Here is a 22040-nt window from a genome sequence, read left to right on the forward strand (position 1 = left end):
TGGGCACCTCCTTCTGTAACAGCATCGACAATATTGTGAAGGCCAAGAGCAGTTCTTGATTTCTTAGGAAAAACCCAGCCCTATATTTAAGAGATAAAATAGTCTGTTTCTTAAATTGAGGTGTTTTTTGCCAGATCCATCAATCCTAATGTCTCATTCAGGGAGCTGGGGAGGTGCTGAGGGGTGGCAGAGCTTGGAGAGAGCAGCTGAGGGTCCCAGAGTTCTGCTTGCTTGGAATCAGCCTTTTACACTGAGTGGGAAGATCTAAGATCCGTGGAATTGGTGTGTGTGAGACACTAACAAAAGTCCTCCTTAGATACCTAAACTTGAGTGTTAATTGAATAATGGGAGTCATAACAAAACCATTGATTGATGTATTTACCCAAAGTATAATAATACACTGCTTGGGTCAGCATGGGAATGTAAAGGGGAATTTACACTGTTGGGCTTAATGTAAATTAAATTAACCTACCTATCTTGAATCTGAGTGTTTTTAATAACTGGTGAATTGGATTGCTTTATGATATTTGCTGGGATGCTAGTTTTTTTCTCTATTAATACACTTAACTTGCATTCTAGCTTCGCCATTCAGAGACAGGCATCGAGTGGTGGGTTGTGTGACAGTGTCTGTCAATAGTGAAGACAAATAGTGCCAGAGACACTTAACCCATCCAATCTCACCCAGGGTATAGGTCGGTCTTGTTTTCAGACTTCTTCATAAGTCTCTTTTCTTTCTTTCTTTTTTTTTTTTTTTATTTTTTTTTTAAATTTTACTTTTTTTTTTTTTTGGTTTATTTCTGAATAGTGGATTGATACTGATTTGAAACTAAACTTTTTGGAAAAGTTTTTGACATGACATCAGTAATACAAGAAGAAGAAAAGTAGAACCCCAAGTTTGGCATGTGAGGTGTTGAAAGCAGGTTTGCAGCCACTTTGTAAGTTCTGGGTTTTACCTTTAAAACCTTTTGACAACACAAAGGTTGATGGTGGAAATTTGCACAGTTTCCTTCTGGGTCTGTCCTGAAATTGTTCTTCTGTGTCCAGGGGTTCAAATAAACCAATTGACATCAAAAAATCTTACCAAGGACATGACATGTTAGATAAATTAACACATTTAATAGAAGTTACACTTCACATATTAAGCTTATGTGCCACTTAATCCTCACCCTGTGGGTGAGTTTTCATTTTTGACAGTTGTTTTCTGCACAGAGCATAGAGGATACCATGGGATGCAGGGGAGGTTCTGAGAAAAAAAGCAGTTCTTTAATGGCTTTTTGCTTGTCCTGGCTGTCCATGCACAGGTGGCTGGAAAACTTGTGAAACCAAAAATATCTTCGGTTTATTTGTCTTTACAATCTTAAGCTTTCCAGTCTGGGAAATGACTTGCTTTTGCAATTAAAAAGCAAAGTCATCAGGACACTCTTTCTCCTTGAGGACTTGGTAATCCTTGTTGTATTTGAGGGTATTTGAAAAGAGTGAACAAGGATTTCAGGATTGGCTCCACGGAAGTGTTACCTAAAAAGACTCCCTCAATGCCAAGTAGTGATTTTTTTCTCTCTCCTGCCTTTCCAGCCTTTTTTTTTAGAGGCTGAATGCCTTGTTTGACTTCACAGGAGAATAGGATATAGAAAATATGTCATTGCCTTGGTTGCTAATGCAGGAGGTAATAAATTTTCTTTGGTTTTTTGGTACTGAAAAGAAAAAGCCTGCCCTGGTTTGCTCACAGGACACTCTTTGCTATGTGCTCCCTTACTTTTAGTCCCTGTGCTGGACTGATTGGTACAATTCTGCCTCTTTTGGGGAAGAAAAACTTGTAGCACAGGCAACAAAGTCTGAATTACTTCTTCCAGCTCCCTTTTGTGTTACAGTGATGGCAGTAAAGAGATTTAGGAGGTTTAGTTTCAACAGTGATCACAGTTGCTCTAATGTGGAATATTATCTTGTTATTTATTAAAAAATGAGAAAAAAACCCCTACCTTGTGATGCTGATGCACATTTCATTTCTATTCCTGAGGCTGCACACTTGCCATGACAAGCACTGCATCTGTTCAGTGTCATCGCTCTGAAAGCAAGTTTGATTTTGAGACTGTGTTAAATGAAATATATTCAGTCTTCTATTTCAAAATGTACCTACTCACTTAAAAATACATATATGTATTTGTCATTGCACGCACTGTTAAATTGCAAATCATGAGCCACCTGTAACAATTCCAATTAATATGTGTCTAAAGAAAGTAAAATAAAAGGAATGCTCAAGCTGGGGAAGGTGTGTGTATGCTCTCACCTTGTAAAGCAACACAAGTTAAGTCAAAATTACTAAATTTTTTTTTTTCCAAAATGCAGCACGTTCATCCAAGGAATCTCTTTTGGGTGTCAGATACAAATGTGGCTTTGGAATAAAATGATGAACCCAAATGAGAGCCATGTAAAGCTCTGTTTATTCATTGCAGTAACATGGTGAATTCTTATTTGATTGACCCAGTTTATTTATTAGTTCAAAGGAAGATGAGTCGGCTCAAGGCCTGCAGACTCTGAGAAAACATAGATTTCACTGTTTCTTAGTATTTTCATAACTTAAAGTGTTGCTGAAGCAATTACTAATTTATCTCATTTATCCCCCCAAAAGTTTTTAAATCTCTGTATTTGACTGTTCCAACACAGCCAATTTATTCTATTTGCTGTAATATTTATCATACTTTCTTATTTATGGGTGGTAATGGCATTCATTTATTATATAAGGCTGAAGAGAGATTTTCTTGCCATTACTGTTCAATTTGGATTTATTTCCATAATCTAATCTTATCATTACACAGGGGCATCTCTGGTAAATGGAGGAGAGTGTTACCAATTTATAATGGACAATGTTTATTTACTTTTTAAAAGTATAAAAGCCCACATACACATATTCATACGTATAAGTGTTTTTTAACTTCTATAAAAAGAAAGGAGGAGAAATTGTTTTGGAGAGCAGTAATGATGATATTGCAGTAATGATAATATTTCACAATGCTGCACCCTAAAACAACACTACCATCACCAGCTCTTTTAGCTTTGTGCTGAAAAGCATTTGGTTCAGTGATATATTTATTTTTTTCCCTAGGAAAGTGAGGGAAAAGTGCAGGTTTTGCATTCCTGGCCAGGAGATGCACTGAAGCCCCTGCTGAGCCCAGTGCTTGTGTACGTGGCCCACGCAGAGCTGAGCCTGGAGTGTCCAAGGTTTTCTTACACTCCCAGGATTGATGTGAAAAGATAAATCTGATATTAATCTGTTGGAGGAAGAATCCTGCAGTCGAAGCCCTGCTGCCTGTTCCATGTGTGTGATGGTTTCATGGTCTGAGTCCTTGTCCCACAGACCCCCGACGTGCCCACACTGCCTCGGGCTCTTCCCTGAATTCCATATACTGACCTTTCCTGGGGCAGCTCCTGGGATTCAGCCCCCCAGTCCTGCAGCTCGGCCAGGTGCTCCAGGGGCTCCCTGGGCACACTTCTGCTTCTCTCTGGAGGTATAAATGATGGATGGAAACTAATCCTCTTTACCAAAATAAACATCCCAAATAGCAGTGGGCTGTCTCAACTCAAAGTGGCTGCAAATCAGCTCCTAAATATTGTCACTGAAATGAATATCTATATTTAATAGTTCTTGCCAATCCTATAAATGTTTTTGAAAGAAGCATTGCATTAATGCATGATATAGAAAGGAGAAATTTGCCTTTAAATTGGAATGCAAAGTGACTGAATTCTCCAATTTCAGCCACTGTATTTGCCAAAGAACAAGCTGGAAAATGGAACTGGTATCATTCAGCTGCTCCTGGTTCACTGGGAGGCTCGGTGAAGGCAGAATAGTTTATTGATAAACTGTAACAACCACTAAATTTGACAGTCTGAAGTGGTGTAAGTTTGCTTTTACATTCATTTAGTACAGGAAAGCTGTAGGAAACAGTAATGGTTTAAAAATTCTTTATCATCAGTCATTGATACTCACAGTAATCCCCAGTATAGGAAAGTTGGCTGAGTTTTACTGTTATTTAAATGTATATATCATGGCTGAACGTACTTTTTTCTGTTACTTTCAAATAACTAAAACTGTATAAAATAGTCCGAAAGTCTCTAAAACTTTTAGACTTGAGAGACTATTACAATATTTTGCATTTTAAAAAAATCCCAAGTAACAAAAAGGAGAAACATCATGTTCCTCTTAGTAATAAGCATTACCTGTGTGACAGCAGTAACTAGCTGAACAAACATACAGTATTATTATTATGTATATATTTAATGTACAATTTGTTTCCAAAATTAGATTATTTCAGTGCTTCTGGTTTATCAGGTGTGGGTGGCAGTGCAGAAGTACAGAAAACGGGGTATCCCCACGGGAAGCTGAAATCTGACTGTAAAATTCAGTTATTCCTCAGTGAGCTACAGATGATTGAAATAAATACATATGTTTGTCTGGCCTGCTTCCCCTGGAATATTTAACTCAATGTATTCCACTAATCTGTCCGTTAAAATTCTTCAATGGCAACAATTACAGTGTTCTCCAGAAATCTTCAGGGCTTTGGTTTAATAATTTTCATGTTTCTAAACCAGGTTGAGCTCTGGGACCTCTGCAGAAGTCGCAGTCACAGTGTTGGAAATCTCCTGTTTAATGTGAATTTTTCAGAGGTCTGTCCCAAGCCATCTCTGTGGAAGGGACTGATAAAGTCTGAGAGAAATCGGTCGCAGTGACTGAACAAGTCAAATTACAGAGATTCCCAGTTCTTGGATCAGCGTGTCTCCAGCACAGATATTTCATCCCTCTTTTGAACCTTCAAAATCAACAGCTCACTCATAGTGACTGATACCAGTTCCATTTTGCCTACCAACTCAGTTGATTTTATATTTTATTTCTCATTTATGATGGAATAATCAGCAGCTCTTTTTCTCATTTATTTTCTCATATTTTTATTCCAGGATTTGCCTCTGAAGCAGGGAGTGTCTGCATTAAAAATGACCTGTAGTTCTCTGCTTCATAGGTTAGAAACTTATTTTAATATTTTGTGGCTAAGCACAGTCCCATCTTTAAAAAAAAAAAAAATTAAAAATTTCCAACAATAAATGGTTTAATTGGCATTGAATGTGGATTATAAGCATTTTGTTTTGGGGCTATTTTAGATGAAATGGCTTCTACACCAATAATTAGTCCAGCTGAGGCAATGAAAGCTCTGTTTACTCGCAGCCATTTATATGAATTAACATTAAGTTGTAAAGAAATTTGATTACAGTGGATCGTGCTAAGACTTGTTTGGACATTTCCAAAGTATTGGCTAGGCTGTATTGCTTTAAGCACTTCCATTCCAAAACTGAACCAAATTCCAAACATTTCTTGGGGGAAAGCAATCGGTTCCTAAATCACCTTGATCTCACTGGGACTGCTATAGCCAGCGCACGCCCCGCCACGGGTCCTGTATTTACTTGTGAATTGTACACCGCAGATGCTTCTTCAGCTCCCTCCTCTTCCTCCATGGGCGGTGCTTGCAGCTCCTTTACCACCTCTTCCAGCCCTACCATTTACTCTACCTCAGTCACCGACAGCAAGGCTATGCAAGTGGAGAGCTGCTCCGCGGCCGTGGGGGTAAGTACCCGAGGGGTAAGTGAGCAGCAGATAACCAGTAACACAGCCCAGCAGCACCCGGCCACGCCGAAGCGCCACACAGTCCTGTACATCTCGCCACCACCCGAGGACTTGCTGGACAACAGCCGGATGTCCTGCCAGGATGAGGGCTGTGGATTGGAGTCAGAACAGAGCTGCAGTATGTGGATGGAGGATTCACCCTCCAACTTCAGTAACATGAGTACCAGTTCCTACAATGATAACACTGAGGTGCCACGTAAATCGCGCAAACGCAACCCAAAGCAGAGGCCAGGGATCAAACGCCGAGATTGTGAAGAGTCCAACATGGATATCTTTGATGCCGACAGTGCCAAAGCGCCTCACTATGTCCTTTCTCAGCTCAGCACGGACAGCAAAAGCAACTCAAAAGCAGGAAATGGGTTGGTATCTGCTTTTTTTTTTTTTTTTTAAAAAAAAAGAAAAAAAAACGTTCTATCTCCACATGTAAACCCAAACTAATAAAAATGCCCCCGTGCCCCGGCAAATGTTCTGCTCAGGTTCTCACATAAACCCCTCCCTTCTCTGCTGTCCCTGTCATGTCCTAGCCCAGGATAAGTTCTTCCTGCCCCCAGAAATTGTGGCTGCCCCATCCCTGGCAGTGTCCAAGGCCAGGTTGGACGGGGCTTGGGGCAACCTGGGACAGTGGAAGGTGTCCCTGCACATGGCAGGGGGTGGACCTGGATCTCTTGAAGGTCCCTTTCAACACAAACCACTCCATGATTCTGTGATAAGTTTTCATTAGACCTGTTAATCATTATTTGGAAGATAGAGCTAAACTTTCCTGCAGCAATTAAATGCAGTGCTGATAAGCTCATCTGTTCTTTGAGTGAAATTCCCAGAAGGCCACACAATTGCATTTATAAAATGGCAATGAAAATGTATTTAAAAAGAAAGGCAGAGTGGAGTGGGCGCACCCTGAATGGTTGGTTGCAGGATTTTATGTGAGGATTTCAGTCTGTGCACTTCACCTGCTGCTCTGTTTGTCAAATAGAAATAGGGATGGGAGTAGAAGTTAATGGTTAATGTCTCGTTAAGATTTCTCATCTTTTAAATTATCACTTACTTTACTTTTTTATGAAATGTTAAGACAATATGGTGAACCAGGTTTTGGTTTTTCCTTGTGAATTCACTCTGTATTTGATTTTTTCAGAAATAAATCTCTAATGCTGTTTCTCTCTGTGCTTCTGGGTTGTGTGCGTGTGTCTGTGTGGGCACGCCTGGGTGGTGGCCCCTCATCTCCCACTTCACACTGTTCACTAAATGCATTCCAGTAGCTGCTTAAAGAGGAAAATTCCATCAGTTTGCAAGAGTGTGTTGATACGTTTCTTTATTTTATTTTTTAACTTGTTGCTTCTTCAGTACTTTTCAAATGGTCAAATGGATAGATTTGGCTCTTTTGTTTTGGCTTTTTTGGGGGCAGGAGTGCATTTTGGTTTGACTTTTATGTCTGTGCTTGCAGTACGTTCTGACGTTCATCACAGCAAATTTGACTGATGGCAAAGATGATGAACTTCTCATATCCCAAAGGGAAAGAGCCTGGAGTCTGTATTCCCAGGGTCAGTGCAGTTCCATACTTAAAATTTCACTGTGAAAAGCAGTTCTGAGAACATGTCCTGAGTGTGCTGCTGCTTCCTGGGCATGGTGGCCTGCAGCCTCGGGGTTTTCACCAGCCAAAATCAATGGTAATTAAATAAAATATTAGTACCTGGTAGACCAGGTGGCTTGGAATGAGGGAAGTGCCTCCCCCAGCTCCAAGGGACCAGGCCCTCCCTTACACAGGGAAAAGCTTTACGGAAAGGCAGGAACTGTGCCACTGTAAACGTGATCTCAGGGAGGTTCTGTAAGCTCTGAAAGAGTATGTGGGATCTCGGTCTAAGAACAGAACAAGACTTCCCCAAAAACACTGGGCTGACTAGGGAAATCCATAGGTTCTGTGAGTGCAGAGGGGAAGAAAGTGGAATGTTTTTCCTTACGTGTTACAGGCCAGACTGAACTGCAGGAAAACTCCCAGGTAACAGAACTGTCCTTGGAAATAAGTACTCTGGGATAAGAAGTGGCCAGATCTTAGAAAATTTAATTTTGCCATTGGAATATGGAGATTTGGCCTTACAAATCTGGGTCACCGTAGTGACTGGAGTTTTTTAAACTTCCCAGCCTGGTGGAGCTCAGCCAAGGGAGTTCATTTACTTTTGGCTTTAAGAAAAGAGCAAGGAAAGCTGCTGTGCTCCGTGGTGAATGGAAATGGCATTTGCCCCTAAAGACGCAGTTGTTGTTAAAAGACAGGAAGAGAAGGAATATGTTCCTGTGGAAACTTGGAATTTGTGAAAGCCTTTTTAGAAAGGGATGCATTGGTGGTGATTCAGGGCAGAGACTCGGGTTTCCTGGTCTCACTTTCACTTTCAGGTCTGCCCTGTGAACAGGCCTGATAGCAGAGCAGGACCAGGCCAAACTTTACTCAGGAGATCTGTTTGAGTAGAGTCATAAGATTTGCCAATTACATTTATTCCTTTTAAAAAAGAAGTGCTGGATTAGAGGACATTTGTCTGGTAACAGTCAAATTGATAAATATGTGTGTATTAAATGTACAGGTGTGAATAATTGCAATATGCATAAACTGAATTAAAATTAAATCATTAATTGAAGGGATGTATAAGTGATTCATCCTCGTATTTTGAGGAGAAGGACCACTGAGAAGTTCTGGTGAAGGCTTTAAATTGCCTCCAGGTTTGGCTAATTGATTGAAAGTAATGGTTAAGTTTCTAGAGGAACGACTAAAATAGTTGTGAGGAGCATGTCTCTGCATAAATATTAAAATGATAAAATACTAGTATGCTGACAATTAAGGTACTTGGGATTTAAGGGTACAGTTCTCCTGGAGAGGTCAGTGTTAATGTCACGCTGCTGAAATGTGGCACTGGGAGCAGTAAAGGTGAATTTCATTTTGATGGCAGGCTTGCCAACGTTTCCCTTCAAAATTCAACTATGTCCCAGTCTCATTAATTTATGGAGCTGGAACTTGCAGGTGTGGCAAGGTCAGACTGAGCAGTCCCTGTGGTGTCTTTCCATGGAGCATTGTCCAGTGCCAGTGCCCAGCCAGGGCCCCGTGGGTCCCAGGGTGGTGTTTGGACGGGTCAAACACCAGAGCTGAGGTTGCCCAGCATCCCTTCTTGTCTTCCCTGTGGGAAGCCGAGAAGTTTATTTTAAAATTCTGAACAAGAAAAAGAAAAGATACTGACTGAAAGTTGGTAAATTCCTTGAAATGAGTAGTCCATGGGAGGAATGTCCTGACAGGAAGATAGAAAGTGATTGTGTAACGAGCTTGAATTGCATTAGAGTTTTCCCTGAACTTGTACAGAAGCAAAGACATAATGGTGTTAATTACAGTTTGTTTAGTGTGTCGAAGGTTTTCTGTGTGCTGCACTGAAGGACAGTTTTGTCCCTTTTCCCAAAAGAAGGTATGTTGTGCTGTTGTGCATAGCTTCTTTTTGTTTTGAAGCAGCTAGTGTGACTGCACTGAGCAGAGTAGTCAGGACTCCTTGGCAGGAAGACAGTTTTATTGTAAGATGGTATTACTATTATTTTGCAGGGTTTTATGCTAGTTTTTATCTAGTTCCTGCCTCAGCTGGGTCCTGGTTGAGGGTGAGTGTGCAAGGCAGCCAGGGCCATGACTGGGCTGTCCACAGTGAAGTGCTTAACCTTCGTGGACAGAAAATGGGAATGGAAATCATCCAAAGCAGCAACTCTGTTTTAACCCTTTTTTTAATGGGTAGTGAAAGGTTTTCGAAGGCTTAATGAAAATAAGAGTGTGACAAATAGGACCTGTTGCATTAGGCAAAGAGTGATGGCTTTAAACTAAAAGAGGGTTGATTTAGTATAGATCAAAGGAGAAGGTTTTTTAGAAGGAGGGTGGGCAGGCCCTGGCACAGGATGCCCAGAGCAGCTGTGGCTGCCCCTGGATCCCTGGCAGTGCCCAAGGCCAGGCTGGACATTGGGGCTTGGAGCAGCCTGGGACAGTGGAAGGTGTCCCTGCCCATGGCAGGGGTGGCACTGGATGATCTCTAGAGGTCTCTCCTAGCCCACACTGTTCTATGATTCCATGGCTTTCAGGGCTGTGAAATGTGGTGGGATGGGCACTAAGTGCCCGACCTTTCCTGGGGCAGGAAAAGGAGCAGTGCCAGGCCAGGCCCCACAGGGCTGGGGGAGGGCTGGAATCAGGGGCATGTGCTGTGTCCAGGGGCTGCTCTGTGCACAGCAGGAGCTTTAGGAAAGGTGTGGATCGTATTTGTAAATGTAAATCGTCTGGTAGTTGGGAAGAGCTGGGTCACCCCAGCTCTGGATCAGTGAGAGCTTCATGCAGTGGCAAACCTCCCAGGGAATAATTTTGAAAAAAAAGCAGTTTTCACCCTGTTTGAGAAGGAAAAAATCCTGGATAAATTACTTCCATAACTTGCACGTTTAAACAGGATTTGCTTTTTAAGCAATTCACACCTGTTATTTAAAACTGCTTTCTTCCCAGGCATTAGCTGTTAGAAACTGTGTTTTGCTAGGAAGGAAGAATATGAAATTTGCATGAATCATGGGGCCCTTTTCCTACGTGCACCGTGTGCTGCGGCACATCCACATTTCCTAGTGGGAAAGGAGTTTTTTGGACTTCAGGTTCATTACCAAATCCCGATCTCTGTAGGATCAAGGGTTATTTCCCATTGTGCTGTAAAGAGAACACAAAATGGCTCATGTGCTGATAGACTTGGGAGGGCTCCTTCATCCTGGTTTTAATTATGGAACTGAGCACAAGCCGCTGCATCTTACGGAATGCACCTGGTAAGAAAGGCCTTGTGCATACACTGATTTAACATTGGTGCAATTATGCCAGAGTTTTTACAATAACTAATTGGGTTTTGACATAAATTGGTCAATCTGTTTAGACAGAAATTGGAGCTGGAGTTTGCATGGATATACAAGTTGAGATGGAGACAGGCATGAGGCTGTTTTCCTGTTTAAAGAAGTGTCATTTAACCTTAAATCCATCCAGTGTGTGTGTACGTGTGTGTTTGTTACAGCAGCAAAACAGCTTGTTCAGGCTGTGTCATAGGCTCTGAAAAGCAGGTTATGAGGCACCTTCTGTTCGTTAACATCATTTAATGCTAGTTGTTTTTTCCTTCCTTTATGTTTGCACTCTGAAACGCAGTTCCCATGTGCTCTGGATGGAGGAGGCAGGGAAGCACCATTCCTCTTCATCCTGCAGGTCTCCTCTGGCAGAAAGAGAATTCCAAAGTTTGCTTTTAACTACAAATGTTCCATCCATTAATACACACTCTTTGCCTTTTTAGCTTTTCTGTGATTTGGAGTGTTTTTACTGGGGAGCTGCTTCTAACATCTTCTTGATGGTGTGCTTTGACTTCCCAGAGCATCAGAGAACCAGAAGGGAGCTGGAGGGAAGAAGACCCCAATGTTGTGTGGTCAGTACCCGACTAAGAGTGAGGGGAAGGAGCTGAAGATCGTGGTGCAGCCAGAGACCCAGCACAGGGCTCGGTACCTGACTGAGGGCAGCCGGGGCTCCGTCAAGGACCGGACGCAGCAGGGCTTTCCCACCGTGAAGGTAGGCTGGGGACACAGCACTGCCTTCCCAGGGCTGCCCCAGGGGGAGGGCAGCTGCTTTGGTTCAGTGGGCCTCCTGTCTCTGTAGTGCTGAGGGACCAGGCTTTGCAGTCTTTCGGCTGCAGGGGCTGGACTGGGTCTCTTCTTGCAGGTCACAAGTCTTGCTGGTGTCACAGAGTTAGAGGAGAGGGAAGCTGGATGTCAAAGCAGGGATACAAAATCTGGGATGCACGTCCTGTTAGGCTGCAGTTCCATGAAGTGTATGAGTACAGAGACATTCCATGCCTATGAAAGTGGGACAGTGAAATGCTGTAGCTGTTTGATGGCTGGTGACAGTGGGTCATCATTAGTAAGGACATAAAAACAGGTTTCATTTAAAAGAAATTAATTATAAGTGGGATGTTTTGGTTTTGTTGCTTTGTTTTGGTTGGGCCTTTTTTTTTTTTTTTTGATTGCTTGGTGGTTTTTGTTCTTTTTAATTCAGCACCATCTGAGTTGACATATGCAGTGTCTTTCAAGTGAGTCATGAAGATCTCACTGAGGTGTGTTTTACAGGTGGTACTGCTGAGTGTGTTTAGCATGGTACAGGTGGAGGCAGTAGAGGTAGATGTGGATCAGGAGAACTGGAGATTGGGGGCAAGGAAAGAGGCAGCATTTATGTGCACAGTTGGCAGTTGCAGCCTGTTTCCTCTATGGACTTTGATGCCTTAAAATTCAGGTGCTGAAGGCCTCTTGATCTGAGGAGAAGCACAAAGAAGAAGGTTACAAGATCTTTGACATTCCTGTTCACTAATGCACAGAGTAGGAGTTTGCAGGTCTTGTTTCTTACCTGTCTAGCCTGGGGAAAGCAGTTGGACTTACTTGGGAAGGTTTCCTAATGGAAATGGTAGAGAGGCTCACCAGGAGCAAGGCTGGACTTGACTTAGAGTGACAAACAGATGAACTGATGTCAAATATCCTCCCACGAGTGATTATGAGAGTCATCAGAGAACTAAGTCCAGGCCAGCACTTCACTGGCACCATGGCAAATGGCATACTGGGCATACTGGGCGTACTGGGAGGAGTGTGGCCAGCAGGTTGAGTGAGTAGACAGCTAGATTTATTATCATACAGATGAGGAGGGTGAAAGACATTTAATTTCATATTTTTTCTTAGTTACGTCACTTTGAGAAAGCAGCAAAGCAGTTCTCAACCCAAACTAACTTACCAGGTCCACAAAGAGATGTTTGTTTGTGATACAGCCCTTAAAATTTGTGCTGACTGCTGCTGACAGAATACAGAAGTAGACTTAACTTCAAAGTCCTGTTCAGCAGTGTTAGGAACGCCAGCAGCCCTTCACTCAGTCCTCCTGAGTAATGCACAACTCCAGTAAAGTTTCATAAGAAAAGAATCCATTCATATCGGCCTGTTGCTATGGGGATTTAGTGCTCATTTATGTGGATTTTCTTAATGGGCCTTTGTTCATCTGAATTTCCTTTTAATTCCTTTCCCAGTTACCCTTTAGCACCCATCAGTGAAAATTCTTTTTGGAAGAGTCTCATGTTACTGAATTCCTGGAAGTTCCAGTTTGCTTTACCAGTAGGCAGAGGAGTTCGTACCCTGCAGATAAAACTCTGCCAGGGCTGGACAGACAAATGAGTCAGTGAATCTTCAGGAAATCTGAGCTAGTGGGAAAAAATATGTTATGGACAAGGGGGCTTTTTGTTTTGTTTGTGGGGTTTAAAGATGGAGAAGAAGAGTGTAAAAATGTTGGTGCTCAGCAGAGATCTGGCGCTTGGGAGCGGCTCAGGTGCGTGGCTCTGACTCAGGCCAAGGAGGAGAAGCAGGTTCAGTGGCCATTTCAATAAAACTCTGTTCTTGGTGACTTAGAACTTGAGTCTACAATTGGTATGCAATGTTAAAATTGTATAACCAAGCCTTAACTAAGGGACTGGCTGTTGAGCCCTTGTTGTGAGCTGTGCCTGTGGGTCCCATGTGGATACCTGTGCTGGGCCACCTGCAGAGATCTTGGGGCTTTGCTCATCTTTGACAGTCACATTTGCTATTTGGACATGAGCCCACGATGATCTTATCAGTATTTACTGGTTTATTTTTTTCCTTTATTCAAACTTGCTACAGACTTCAGAACTACATTTTTTAAGTGTGTCAGGGAATAATCCCCCAAGAGATTCTCCAGAGGATTCTGCTCTCATTTGCATGTCCTCACTAATAAAACTGGAGCTTCTTTCTGCAGGTGTTGCCTGGACTTCCAGGCCTGGGACAAAAGACAACACTGTCACCCAGAAATCCTTGAGCAACAAATGTGTCTCAATGGAAACATTAAAATACTCATTTTATCTCCTAGAATGCTCTGGCAAGGAATTTCCAGCTCTGGCCCGGGAATTTGGCAACAATCTAATGTTTCTTTTCACTTGGAGTATTTTTCTTAACTATTTCCTAAAAAGAAGGAGAGTTTCCTTTGTAATGCAATATCCAGGTTTACTTCAGGACTTCTTTTACCTCAGGGTATTTTTAGTCTGTGACCCCAGTGGGGATCCCAGATAAAAAAAGGATTAAGAGGACACAAACCGTTTCATGCCAGGGTGTTGATGTAACAAAAATGAATGTATTTTTCACTGACATGTTCTGGGATAATTATGGCTTGCACATGGGGTTGCAGGAGGATATTAAAATGTCTGTCCTGCTCTTATTTATGAAGTGTTTCAGTGAATCCTGACACTGTAACCTTTTAAGTAGGAGATGTCAAGTTACCATTTTTATTTTGGTGTCTGAAGGAAAGCTGGGCTTATGTGATTGGATAGTTGGACCATTCAATCATCCCATTCCTCCCTCTGCTTCCCTTTCATCCTATTCTGACTCTTTCAGGGGTTTTGCAGGTGTTGGACAATTGTAATCAGGTTTCACGAGGATTTCAAGATGTGGCTGGCATGAAGGTGGGGTCCTGGAATGCCACTGGCTGTACACATACTGACCAGCAAAACCTCTTCACCTTTGGAACGAGCCGCAGGAAATGTTCTGTTTCTCGGCTGCCTGGTGGATGCAGATGCTGGGGGGAATCCTGGGAAGAGAGGGGGGAGTAGCCACAGCTGGGGTGAGAACAGGAGGTTGTAAGAGATGTGAGAGTCACAGCTGGGATACTTCTGTCTGAAGGTAGACAGGATTCAGGCTGGTTTAGAAACAAGATGTTAATAATAATAATAATAATAATTAAAGCAGTCATTCCTGTGTTAATTGCCCACCTGGCGTGTTGCAGCTGGAAGGCCACAACGAGCCCGTGGTGCTGCAGGTGTTCGTGGGCAACGACTCCGGGCGTGTGAAGCCCCACGGCTTCTACCAGGCCTGCAGGGTCACGGGCAGGAACACCACACCCTGCAAGGAGGTGGACATCGAGGGCACCACTGTCATAGAGGTGGGGCTGGACCCAAGCAACAACATGACACTGGCGTGAGTAGCTCTTCCCATGAATATTTTCGTTCATTAGCTTGGGCTTGGGAACCGATTTCCTTTTTCCCTTGGATGGGTTATAGTGAAAGTCTGAACATCTTGGCACTCTCCTCTCTCTGCTGCTCAGCTCTTGCTTGCAATTCGCTGTATTCAAATGAGATAGCAGGTGGTATGTGCTTTTTGGGCACAGAACTCAAAATCCTGGGTAAATGGCAATATTCTTCTTTTTAACACATACGGCTGTGTTTGCTTCTCCTGTTCTTATTTTTTGGGCTGTTTTTTGCTTTAAATCATTTTGCATGGAGCCTGTCTGAAAAGCCAGCACTGCATCACTCACCTGGCCCTGTACATCTCCCCTAGGACCACACTTATGGGAGGACTTATCTGTCACTTCCAAGTCCCACTGAACATAAATAATATGACTACAGTAAGTTTTCTTCTACTCCTGCTTTCTTTAAGTGAATGCAGAATATTTTGAAGCAATAATCCTACAAACACAGATCTTGCCCTGGGGATGGAAGAATGAAGAGCTGTGATTCTAAATTGAATGCTTACCAGAATTACATTGCACTTTCTGTTTTATTCATGCTTTCATATGCCTTTCTCCCATGATTCATCATCCAAATTAGGCAGGGTTGAATGAAAACTTGAAAAAGGTCATAGATTTCATGTAAATAAAAAGAAATCTAATAAGATTTCAGTAATTACCTCAAGGCTTTTGACTTTGGCTTACGAAACTACTCGAGAGATTGTTAAAGATGCTGAACGTATTAAACTGTGAAATTCTGCTCTGTTTTGTGTTGTTAGGGTTGACTGTGTGGGAATCCTGAAGCTGAGGAACGCTGATGTGGAGGCCAGGATAGGCATTGCCGGCTCCAAGAAGAAAAGCACCCGCGCTCGGCTCGTCTTTCGCGTCAACATCACGCGCAAGGACGGCTCCACCCTGACCCTGCAGACGCCTTCTTCCCCAATTCTGTGCAGTGAGTGTCAAACCAAAGAGCTGAGAGTAGAGAGGGGTCTGGGTTTTAGTGTGAGCCCTGCATGGAAGGGCTTGGCAGAGGCTGCCCAGGGAGGTTTGGAGTCCCCAGCCCTGGAGGTGCCCAAGGAAGGCCTGAACGTGGCACTCAGTGCTCTGGGCTGGGGACAAGGTGGGGATGGGGCACAGGTGGGATTCGATGGTCTCAGAGGTCTTTGCCAACCTAAATGATTCTGTGATTCTGTGAAAATATCTTGGGGGGAAAAAACCACCCCGTGTTAATCTGTGATGATTTCAGAATTGCTGTTGCTAAAATCAAGTGGATTGATTTTTATTTGTGGTGAGGTATTAGTTGAAATTGTTGTCTAGTATTGAAAAATAGTTACTCATTTCCTGATCTTCAGTTAAATGAATATTTGCCTCCTAAAATTTCACAATTTTTGTCATGATTGCTTTGAAAAATGACTCTGGTACGACTTTCTTCTGTGTTGTCACATTCATGCCTCAGCTTTCAGTGCTAGACAAGACTTGCAGTAAGTCAGCAAGCCTGGCTCTTCAGCTGTGGTCCTTGCGTGGGCCAGAGGCTGAATCTGTTCTGGTTCGGTGCAAGAACAAAACTTTTTATAGCTCTTTATTAAACTGCTCTGTTTAGCACGAGCACAGATGGCTGCCTCGGCTGGGGAGGTTCCACTGACCAACAGGGAAAAGGGAATCGTGGAATAGTTTGGGCTGGAAGGGAACTTAAAGCTCATCTTGTTCCACCCCTTATCTTGATGAATGAGATGGAGAGCTTTTTCTCTATTCATGGAAAGAGTAGACAAACTCCTGGGCACTCGTGTTGTGCTCTTTCCATGGTGTAAAAAGAATATTTTGTGGATATTTTTTAGAAATACGGTCATCTTTGCGGCTCCATTCCAGTCAGTAGACCATGGTGGTATATTACAGTAATAGAGTATCTGATGCCAATTTTCAGATTTAAGATAAAAACATTTTCTATAAAATCTTCCAAAGCCATTCCTGTATCTCTTTTGTTTGTAACTTTCTGGTTAAAGATAAAATTATTTCAACCATAGAAGAAAAGGGAGTGGAAATCACCTGATGATTTGTCAAGCACTCCATAACTTGCTATTGTGAGTAGAAGCTGAGTCTGAGATGAAACATTCAGAGACTGATTTTAAAATAGGCTGTTGAGCTAAAAGAAGCTGTATTTGATGCAAAGAGTAAATTGGTTTGGTTTTTGGCAGGCTGGGGTTTGGTCACTTGCTAAGAAAATAGTCTCAATTGTGTAAGTTGCTAAGAGATTGCCCAGGAATTTTACAATGTCTCCACTGCTGGAAGTCTTAGAACACAGAACAAAATACTCTGGTCAGACTTGTGTCTTTGGGGAATATGTGGATAAAGCTGATCGTGGTGTGAAGGTTGAGAGGGGAATTCCTGAGGCTCCTTCCAGGACTCTGTGCTTCTGTCTTATGCTGAAGCTACAGGGACTTGCAGTATACCTTGGCCAAGGAAATAGTGCTGGCACATGGCTACTGGCTGATCAAAATGGCATGAAATGTGTTGTTACTGAATATAAATTATCTCCTCAAGCACATTATGCCCGGTTGCTTTGCTACATAAACCTTACTATGGATGTGTAATGTACCTTCACAACACAGTTTGCATTTACACTCATCACGGCCTGTTTACGTTGTGTTTTATAACTAATAATGTTCCAGAAACCATAGAAAAGGCATTAAGGAGCTGCAGGCTCTTTATTTAAGGCCTGTGTTTTAAACAGGCTTTGTTAACTTGTTAGCAAACCTAAATCCAGTTACTCTTTTCATGTGCCTTTAGCATATTCAGTCGTTGCGTAACGGTTGCCTGGGAACCCGCAGCCAGAGTTGTAGAAAAATCCTTTCTGAAAGGTCATTAAATAATTTGGAGTGGTACAGGATGTATGTTCTGCTGTGTAGTAAGCCCAGGGAATATTGTTATTAAACACTCAAAGTGGGCCAGGCAAGTGCAGAAGCACGAGCCTGGGTGTGTGCCCCGGGGAGCTGTGGTGAGGAGAAAAGGTGGTTGAGGAACGTTCGTTAGAAACTGGAATTCTTTTATATTAAAATGTGTCAAAGCACATTATTTTAAAATGTATCTCTGTTTGAATTGTCTGCAGTGCTCATTTTCATTTAGCACACGTGGTCCTATTTGGTTTAAGGTTTAAGAAGAATAGGAATGGTTTGCAACAAAGACAGTTTATGATGAGTGATGTAAATCATCATCTGGGGCATCCAGGCATGTGTGTCTTTGAAACCACATCCTCTTGGCTTATTTGATTCAAATTGCTAAAATTCCCAACTACAGAGATGTGAGTCTTGCAAGGATTTGGAGGGGACCTTGAAGCTCATCCTGTTCCACTCCCTGCCACGGACCAGGGGATATCAGGTTGCTCCAAGCCCTGGGTTAGTGCTTGCACCAGCCAGAAAACTGTGTCATGTAAAAAGGCTGCAAAGCCCCCCAGGTAACTGGGGAATTGCTGCTTCTGCTCTTTTGCAGAGCAGAACAAAATAAGCTTCACAAAAAATGTTTTATGACCCAGAGGCTGAATTTGCAAGTTGGCTTCAGGTGTGTCTAAGGGCTGATGCCTCTGGAGATCACTCTACACGAGGGAGTTACAGAAACGCATTTCCTTCTGTTCTGAGCACTTGTTGAGCTTTGGCCCCAACACTGGGAGTTTCATTGTGAAGATTTAATACGTGCAGGAGAAAAGGAAAAAGACTATTAGTAGATCATTGAGCTAAGTGTGATTTTTGTGAGCTCATTACATTTAGTGAGCAAATTACAGAAATGGTTATGTTCTGAAGAGTTTGTCACGAAATACATGATAAAGAAAGAAGCTCAGGAGTTTTATTTTTTCCTTCATAACCCTGTAAGTAAAAGTGGTTTGGTTTGGATGTTGATATTTTCTTGATTCCAGACTCTGTTTTTTTCCCTTGCAGCTCAGCCAGCAGGAGTCCCAGAGATCCTAAAGAAAAGTCTCCACAGCTGTTCAGTGAAGGGTGAAGAGGAAGTTTTTCTGATTGGCAAGAACTTCCTAAAGGGAACAAAAGTGATTTTCCAAGAGAATGTTTCCGGTTAGTGTGAAAGCAGTGCTGCCTTGGGGTGCTGAGCAGAGCTTGGGGTCGGGGTTTCACTGCTGGGTAAAGCTCAGTCGTGGAGAGCAAACTGAGGAGCAGAGTCAAAGGCCCTAAAATAAATTGCTCTATAGGATGTGCAATGACTTATGCTTTTTAATTTTTATTTAGATGAGAATTCTTGGAAGGCAGAAGCTGAAATTGACATGGAATTATTTCATCAGGTACTTCTGTATTACTATTATTATTACTACTGTTATTACTACTACTATTACTACTAGTACTATTATTTCTAATTTAAAAAAATACAGTGACTTTGTTTTCAAAGAAAAATTAATCAAGCCTTTTCCTCTTTCTCTGCATTTCTAGAAGTAATACTAATTGTTTTTACATAAGGTCTGTTGTGAGTCTGATAGAATATAATTTTGGGTTTACACAAGTATAATTGGTCAGTTTCTAACCGAGAGCTTGGATCCCACAGTGGGTTTGGTGAGCAGGTCTTTGCCCTTGCATACAATGGAATTAAAAGGCCTAATTCAGTTTTCCCAGCAGTTTTCCATGGAAGGGGATAGCGTGTACACCATGGTCTTTATAACTGGCTGAATTTCTGTTCCACTTTGAAATGTTTTACAGAATATGTATTATTTTACACACAAATAAGTGTCTTTATGGACACTCTGGCTGCAAATGATGTCAGAAAAGTGCCATCCTGGTCCCACCTCTGAAGGCAGTATGCCACATGTGCATTGCCCCCAGTGTCCTGGGTTTTTATGGTGGTTTATCAGTCTTATTTCTCGCTTTTGATGGATGTAAGTAGGATTGAGATCAGTAGTAATAAAATGTGATTTTTTCAATTATTTTTGCCCTGCAGAATCACCTTATTGTGAAGGTGCCACCATATCACGACCAGCAAATCACCTCAGCTGTCTCAGTGGGAATATACGTGGTGACGAACGCTGGGAGATCTCACGACGTGCAGCCCTTCACCTACACTCCAGAGCCAGGTGTGTGGGATGCACTGAGCAGGAGTGGCCATTGCACCTGCTGAACACTTCTGACTCCACAGCCTTTAGTCCATGCCACAGGAATGTTCAGTAGCATGGATCTTTCCAAACTCCTCTTGCTGGCGAGTTTTGCTGTGTTAACAATAAGATCTAAAGGCTTTGCTTTTCTCATTTATGTGCCAAATACCTCAAATTCCAGCTGTCTTGTGACGGCTGTTCTTATAGAACAGCATCCATTTCTAGTTTAAGGATCAAAATGAAGCTGAGCAGGATAAAAAATCAACATACTCCATACAATGCACCAAATAAACCAAGAAATCCCACCGGGCTTTGTCCTGGGGAAAGCTGCAATTTGCCCACTTCATGTATTTTAGTTTATTTATTTATCTGTATCGCAATAGACAGTGCAAAGGTTTGTGTGGGTTTCAAAGAACCTGAATTTCTTTAAGCTATAAGGAATTGTTTTGGTTTGCTTTGTGTTTTTTTGGCTTGTTTGCTGATTTAAGGTAAGGAAGTTCTCAATGTGTTTTGTCTCGGCAGCTGGGACTCTGAATGTTAATGTGAAGAAGGAAATCTCCAGCCCAGCCCAACATTGTTCTTTTGAAGAGGCTATAAAAGGTACTAAATTGATTCTTATCAGTGTTCTTAATAATTTAACTATGAATTCCTACCCAGATTTGGAGAAATGAATCAGACATCCTGTGATAAGTCTGTGCTTATAAAATCTGGCCCTATTCTTACAGGGAGGTTTGTTTTCTGACTCTGAATATTTTGCTTTATCACAGTATTCCTATCAGTGTATTTTAGTACAAGCTAATATAGAACAAAAAAAATGCAAAAATAATACTGATTTTTTTTATTTTTCATGCATTAGGCTCTGCAGTCTAATCTTTATTTAGTATGTTTGCAAGTGAAGATTAAAAAGGAAGCATAAGATCGCAGTTAATGCAAAGAATTAGAAACTGTGTAGTGTTAATTTAAGCAAAAACACATCTAAAGTAGTGGTGAGGAAGGGCTGAGCACTGAAAAACAAATGTGACAATGTGGTGTTTTTCAGAAGCTGTATTTTTATAGGTTTTATAACTCGGCTTTCAGTGGGACTAGTTAAAAATGTTAATTCTGGGAATTGCAACTTATTCCCTTCAGTGAGGATTTTTTCCTTTATCCAGACGAAGTTTGTCCTTTTCTTCCAGAGGAACAGGTTTCGGGTTTACCTGTTCTTTGTTTAAGTGGGACTTGATCCTTCCAGTATTAAAATGAAGTCAAGGAAGGAAATGTCTCTTAGTAGCTTGTTCAGATTCTGGTGGTGCAGAAAGATGCCTGGGAGTTCCCAGAGTTGCTCTGGAGAAGCAGCTTGGAGGGAGCAGATGAGCACTGGGGTCACAGTGGGACAGGACTCTGGCTGCAGGTGAGACCATGGACTTGTGTTGGAGTTAAGGCTGGGTCTTGGCAGGGCTGGGTTTACAAGAGACTTTACAAGTGTTAGGGAGGATAATAGAAGATATGCTGAGTTTAAACCTGCAGAGAGTACCTGGGGGGAGAAGTTTACAAAAATATGGAGGACAGTGAAACAAACTGGTAAAGCAGTGGTAAGAGCTTTCTAGTAGCCAGGTTGAAAAGATGAGGAAAATAATAACTATATACAGGGTAAGCCTGACATCCATCTAATTTAGTGTGGAGCTTAACCGAGGGAAGATCCCAACTGCTCCAGGAGAACAGCTGCTGCTCCTCGGAACACAGCGTGCTGTTGCTGTTCCTTCATGTCCTCAGTTAATTTATGCAATAAAGCTGAATTTACCTTCTCATGGGGGTTTCTGTGTTAGCTCCTCTCTGATGGTTCATTCCTGTGCCTGTTCTACTCCAGGCTGACTGTGAACCAGAGGTCAGAGCATTTTATCTGCTGTATGTACTTGGTCTGTTCTGTCCTTCCTCAGTCTATACACAAGTGCAGAAATTTTACTACCACATTGCTGTAAGATTTAAATTTGGTTAAAGCGTGGAGATCTGTTGCTTTACATTGAAGAACAATCCTTTAATTTACTTAAAAGGAGTTATGGAATGATGGGTATTACCCATCTTTTGCCCCTCTTGTTTTCTTTGTGGCTGCAGCAGTGAAGGCCACGGGCTGTAACCTGGAGAAGGTGAACATTCTTCCTAGTGCCTTGATAACTCCACTCATGCCAAGCAGTATGATCAAGAATGAAGATGTGGCTCCAATGGAAGTAAGTACAGAAAAATGCTCTCCCCCCGTGCTCCAG

At 42.2% G+C, this 22040-nt stretch overlaps 1 protein-coding gene across 3 annotated transcripts in view; it reads left to right on the forward strand.

The window, feature by feature from the left end:
* The window catches only part of NFAT5 (nuclear factor of activated T cells 5), a 58268-nt gene that overhangs the window by 25167 nt on the left and 11061 nt on the right, over positions 1-22040 (forward strand). The window contains exons 2-11 of one of the 3 annotated variants that reach the window (XM_082290038.1): positions 4948-5009; positions 5469-6027; positions 11054-11246; positions 14499-14689; positions 15497-15669; positions 18644-18778; positions 18950-19002; positions 19650-19782; positions 20323-20400; positions 21892-22004. In XM_082290038.1, the coding sequence (XP_082146164.1) occupies positions 5498-6027; positions 11054-11246; positions 14499-14689; positions 15497-15669; positions 18644-18778; positions 18950-19002; positions 19650-19782; positions 20323-20400; positions 21892-22004 (1599 nt within the window). In that variant the 5' untranslated portion in view covers positions 4948-5009; positions 5469-5497. The remainder of the gene's footprint in view (positions 1-4947; positions 5010-5468; positions 6028-11053; positions 11247-14498; positions 14690-15496; positions 15670-18643; positions 18779-18949; positions 19003-19649; positions 19783-20322; positions 20401-21891; positions 22005-22040) is intronic. The other 2 variants (XM_082290036.1, XM_082290037.1) reach the window with 2 other exon arrangements.

The sequence above is a fragment of the Coloeus monedula genome, assembly GCF_965178545.1.
Source record: "Coloeus monedula genome assembly, chromosome: 13".
Lineage (NCBI taxonomy): Eukaryota > Metazoa > Chordata > Aves > Passeriformes > Corvidae > Coloeus > Coloeus monedula.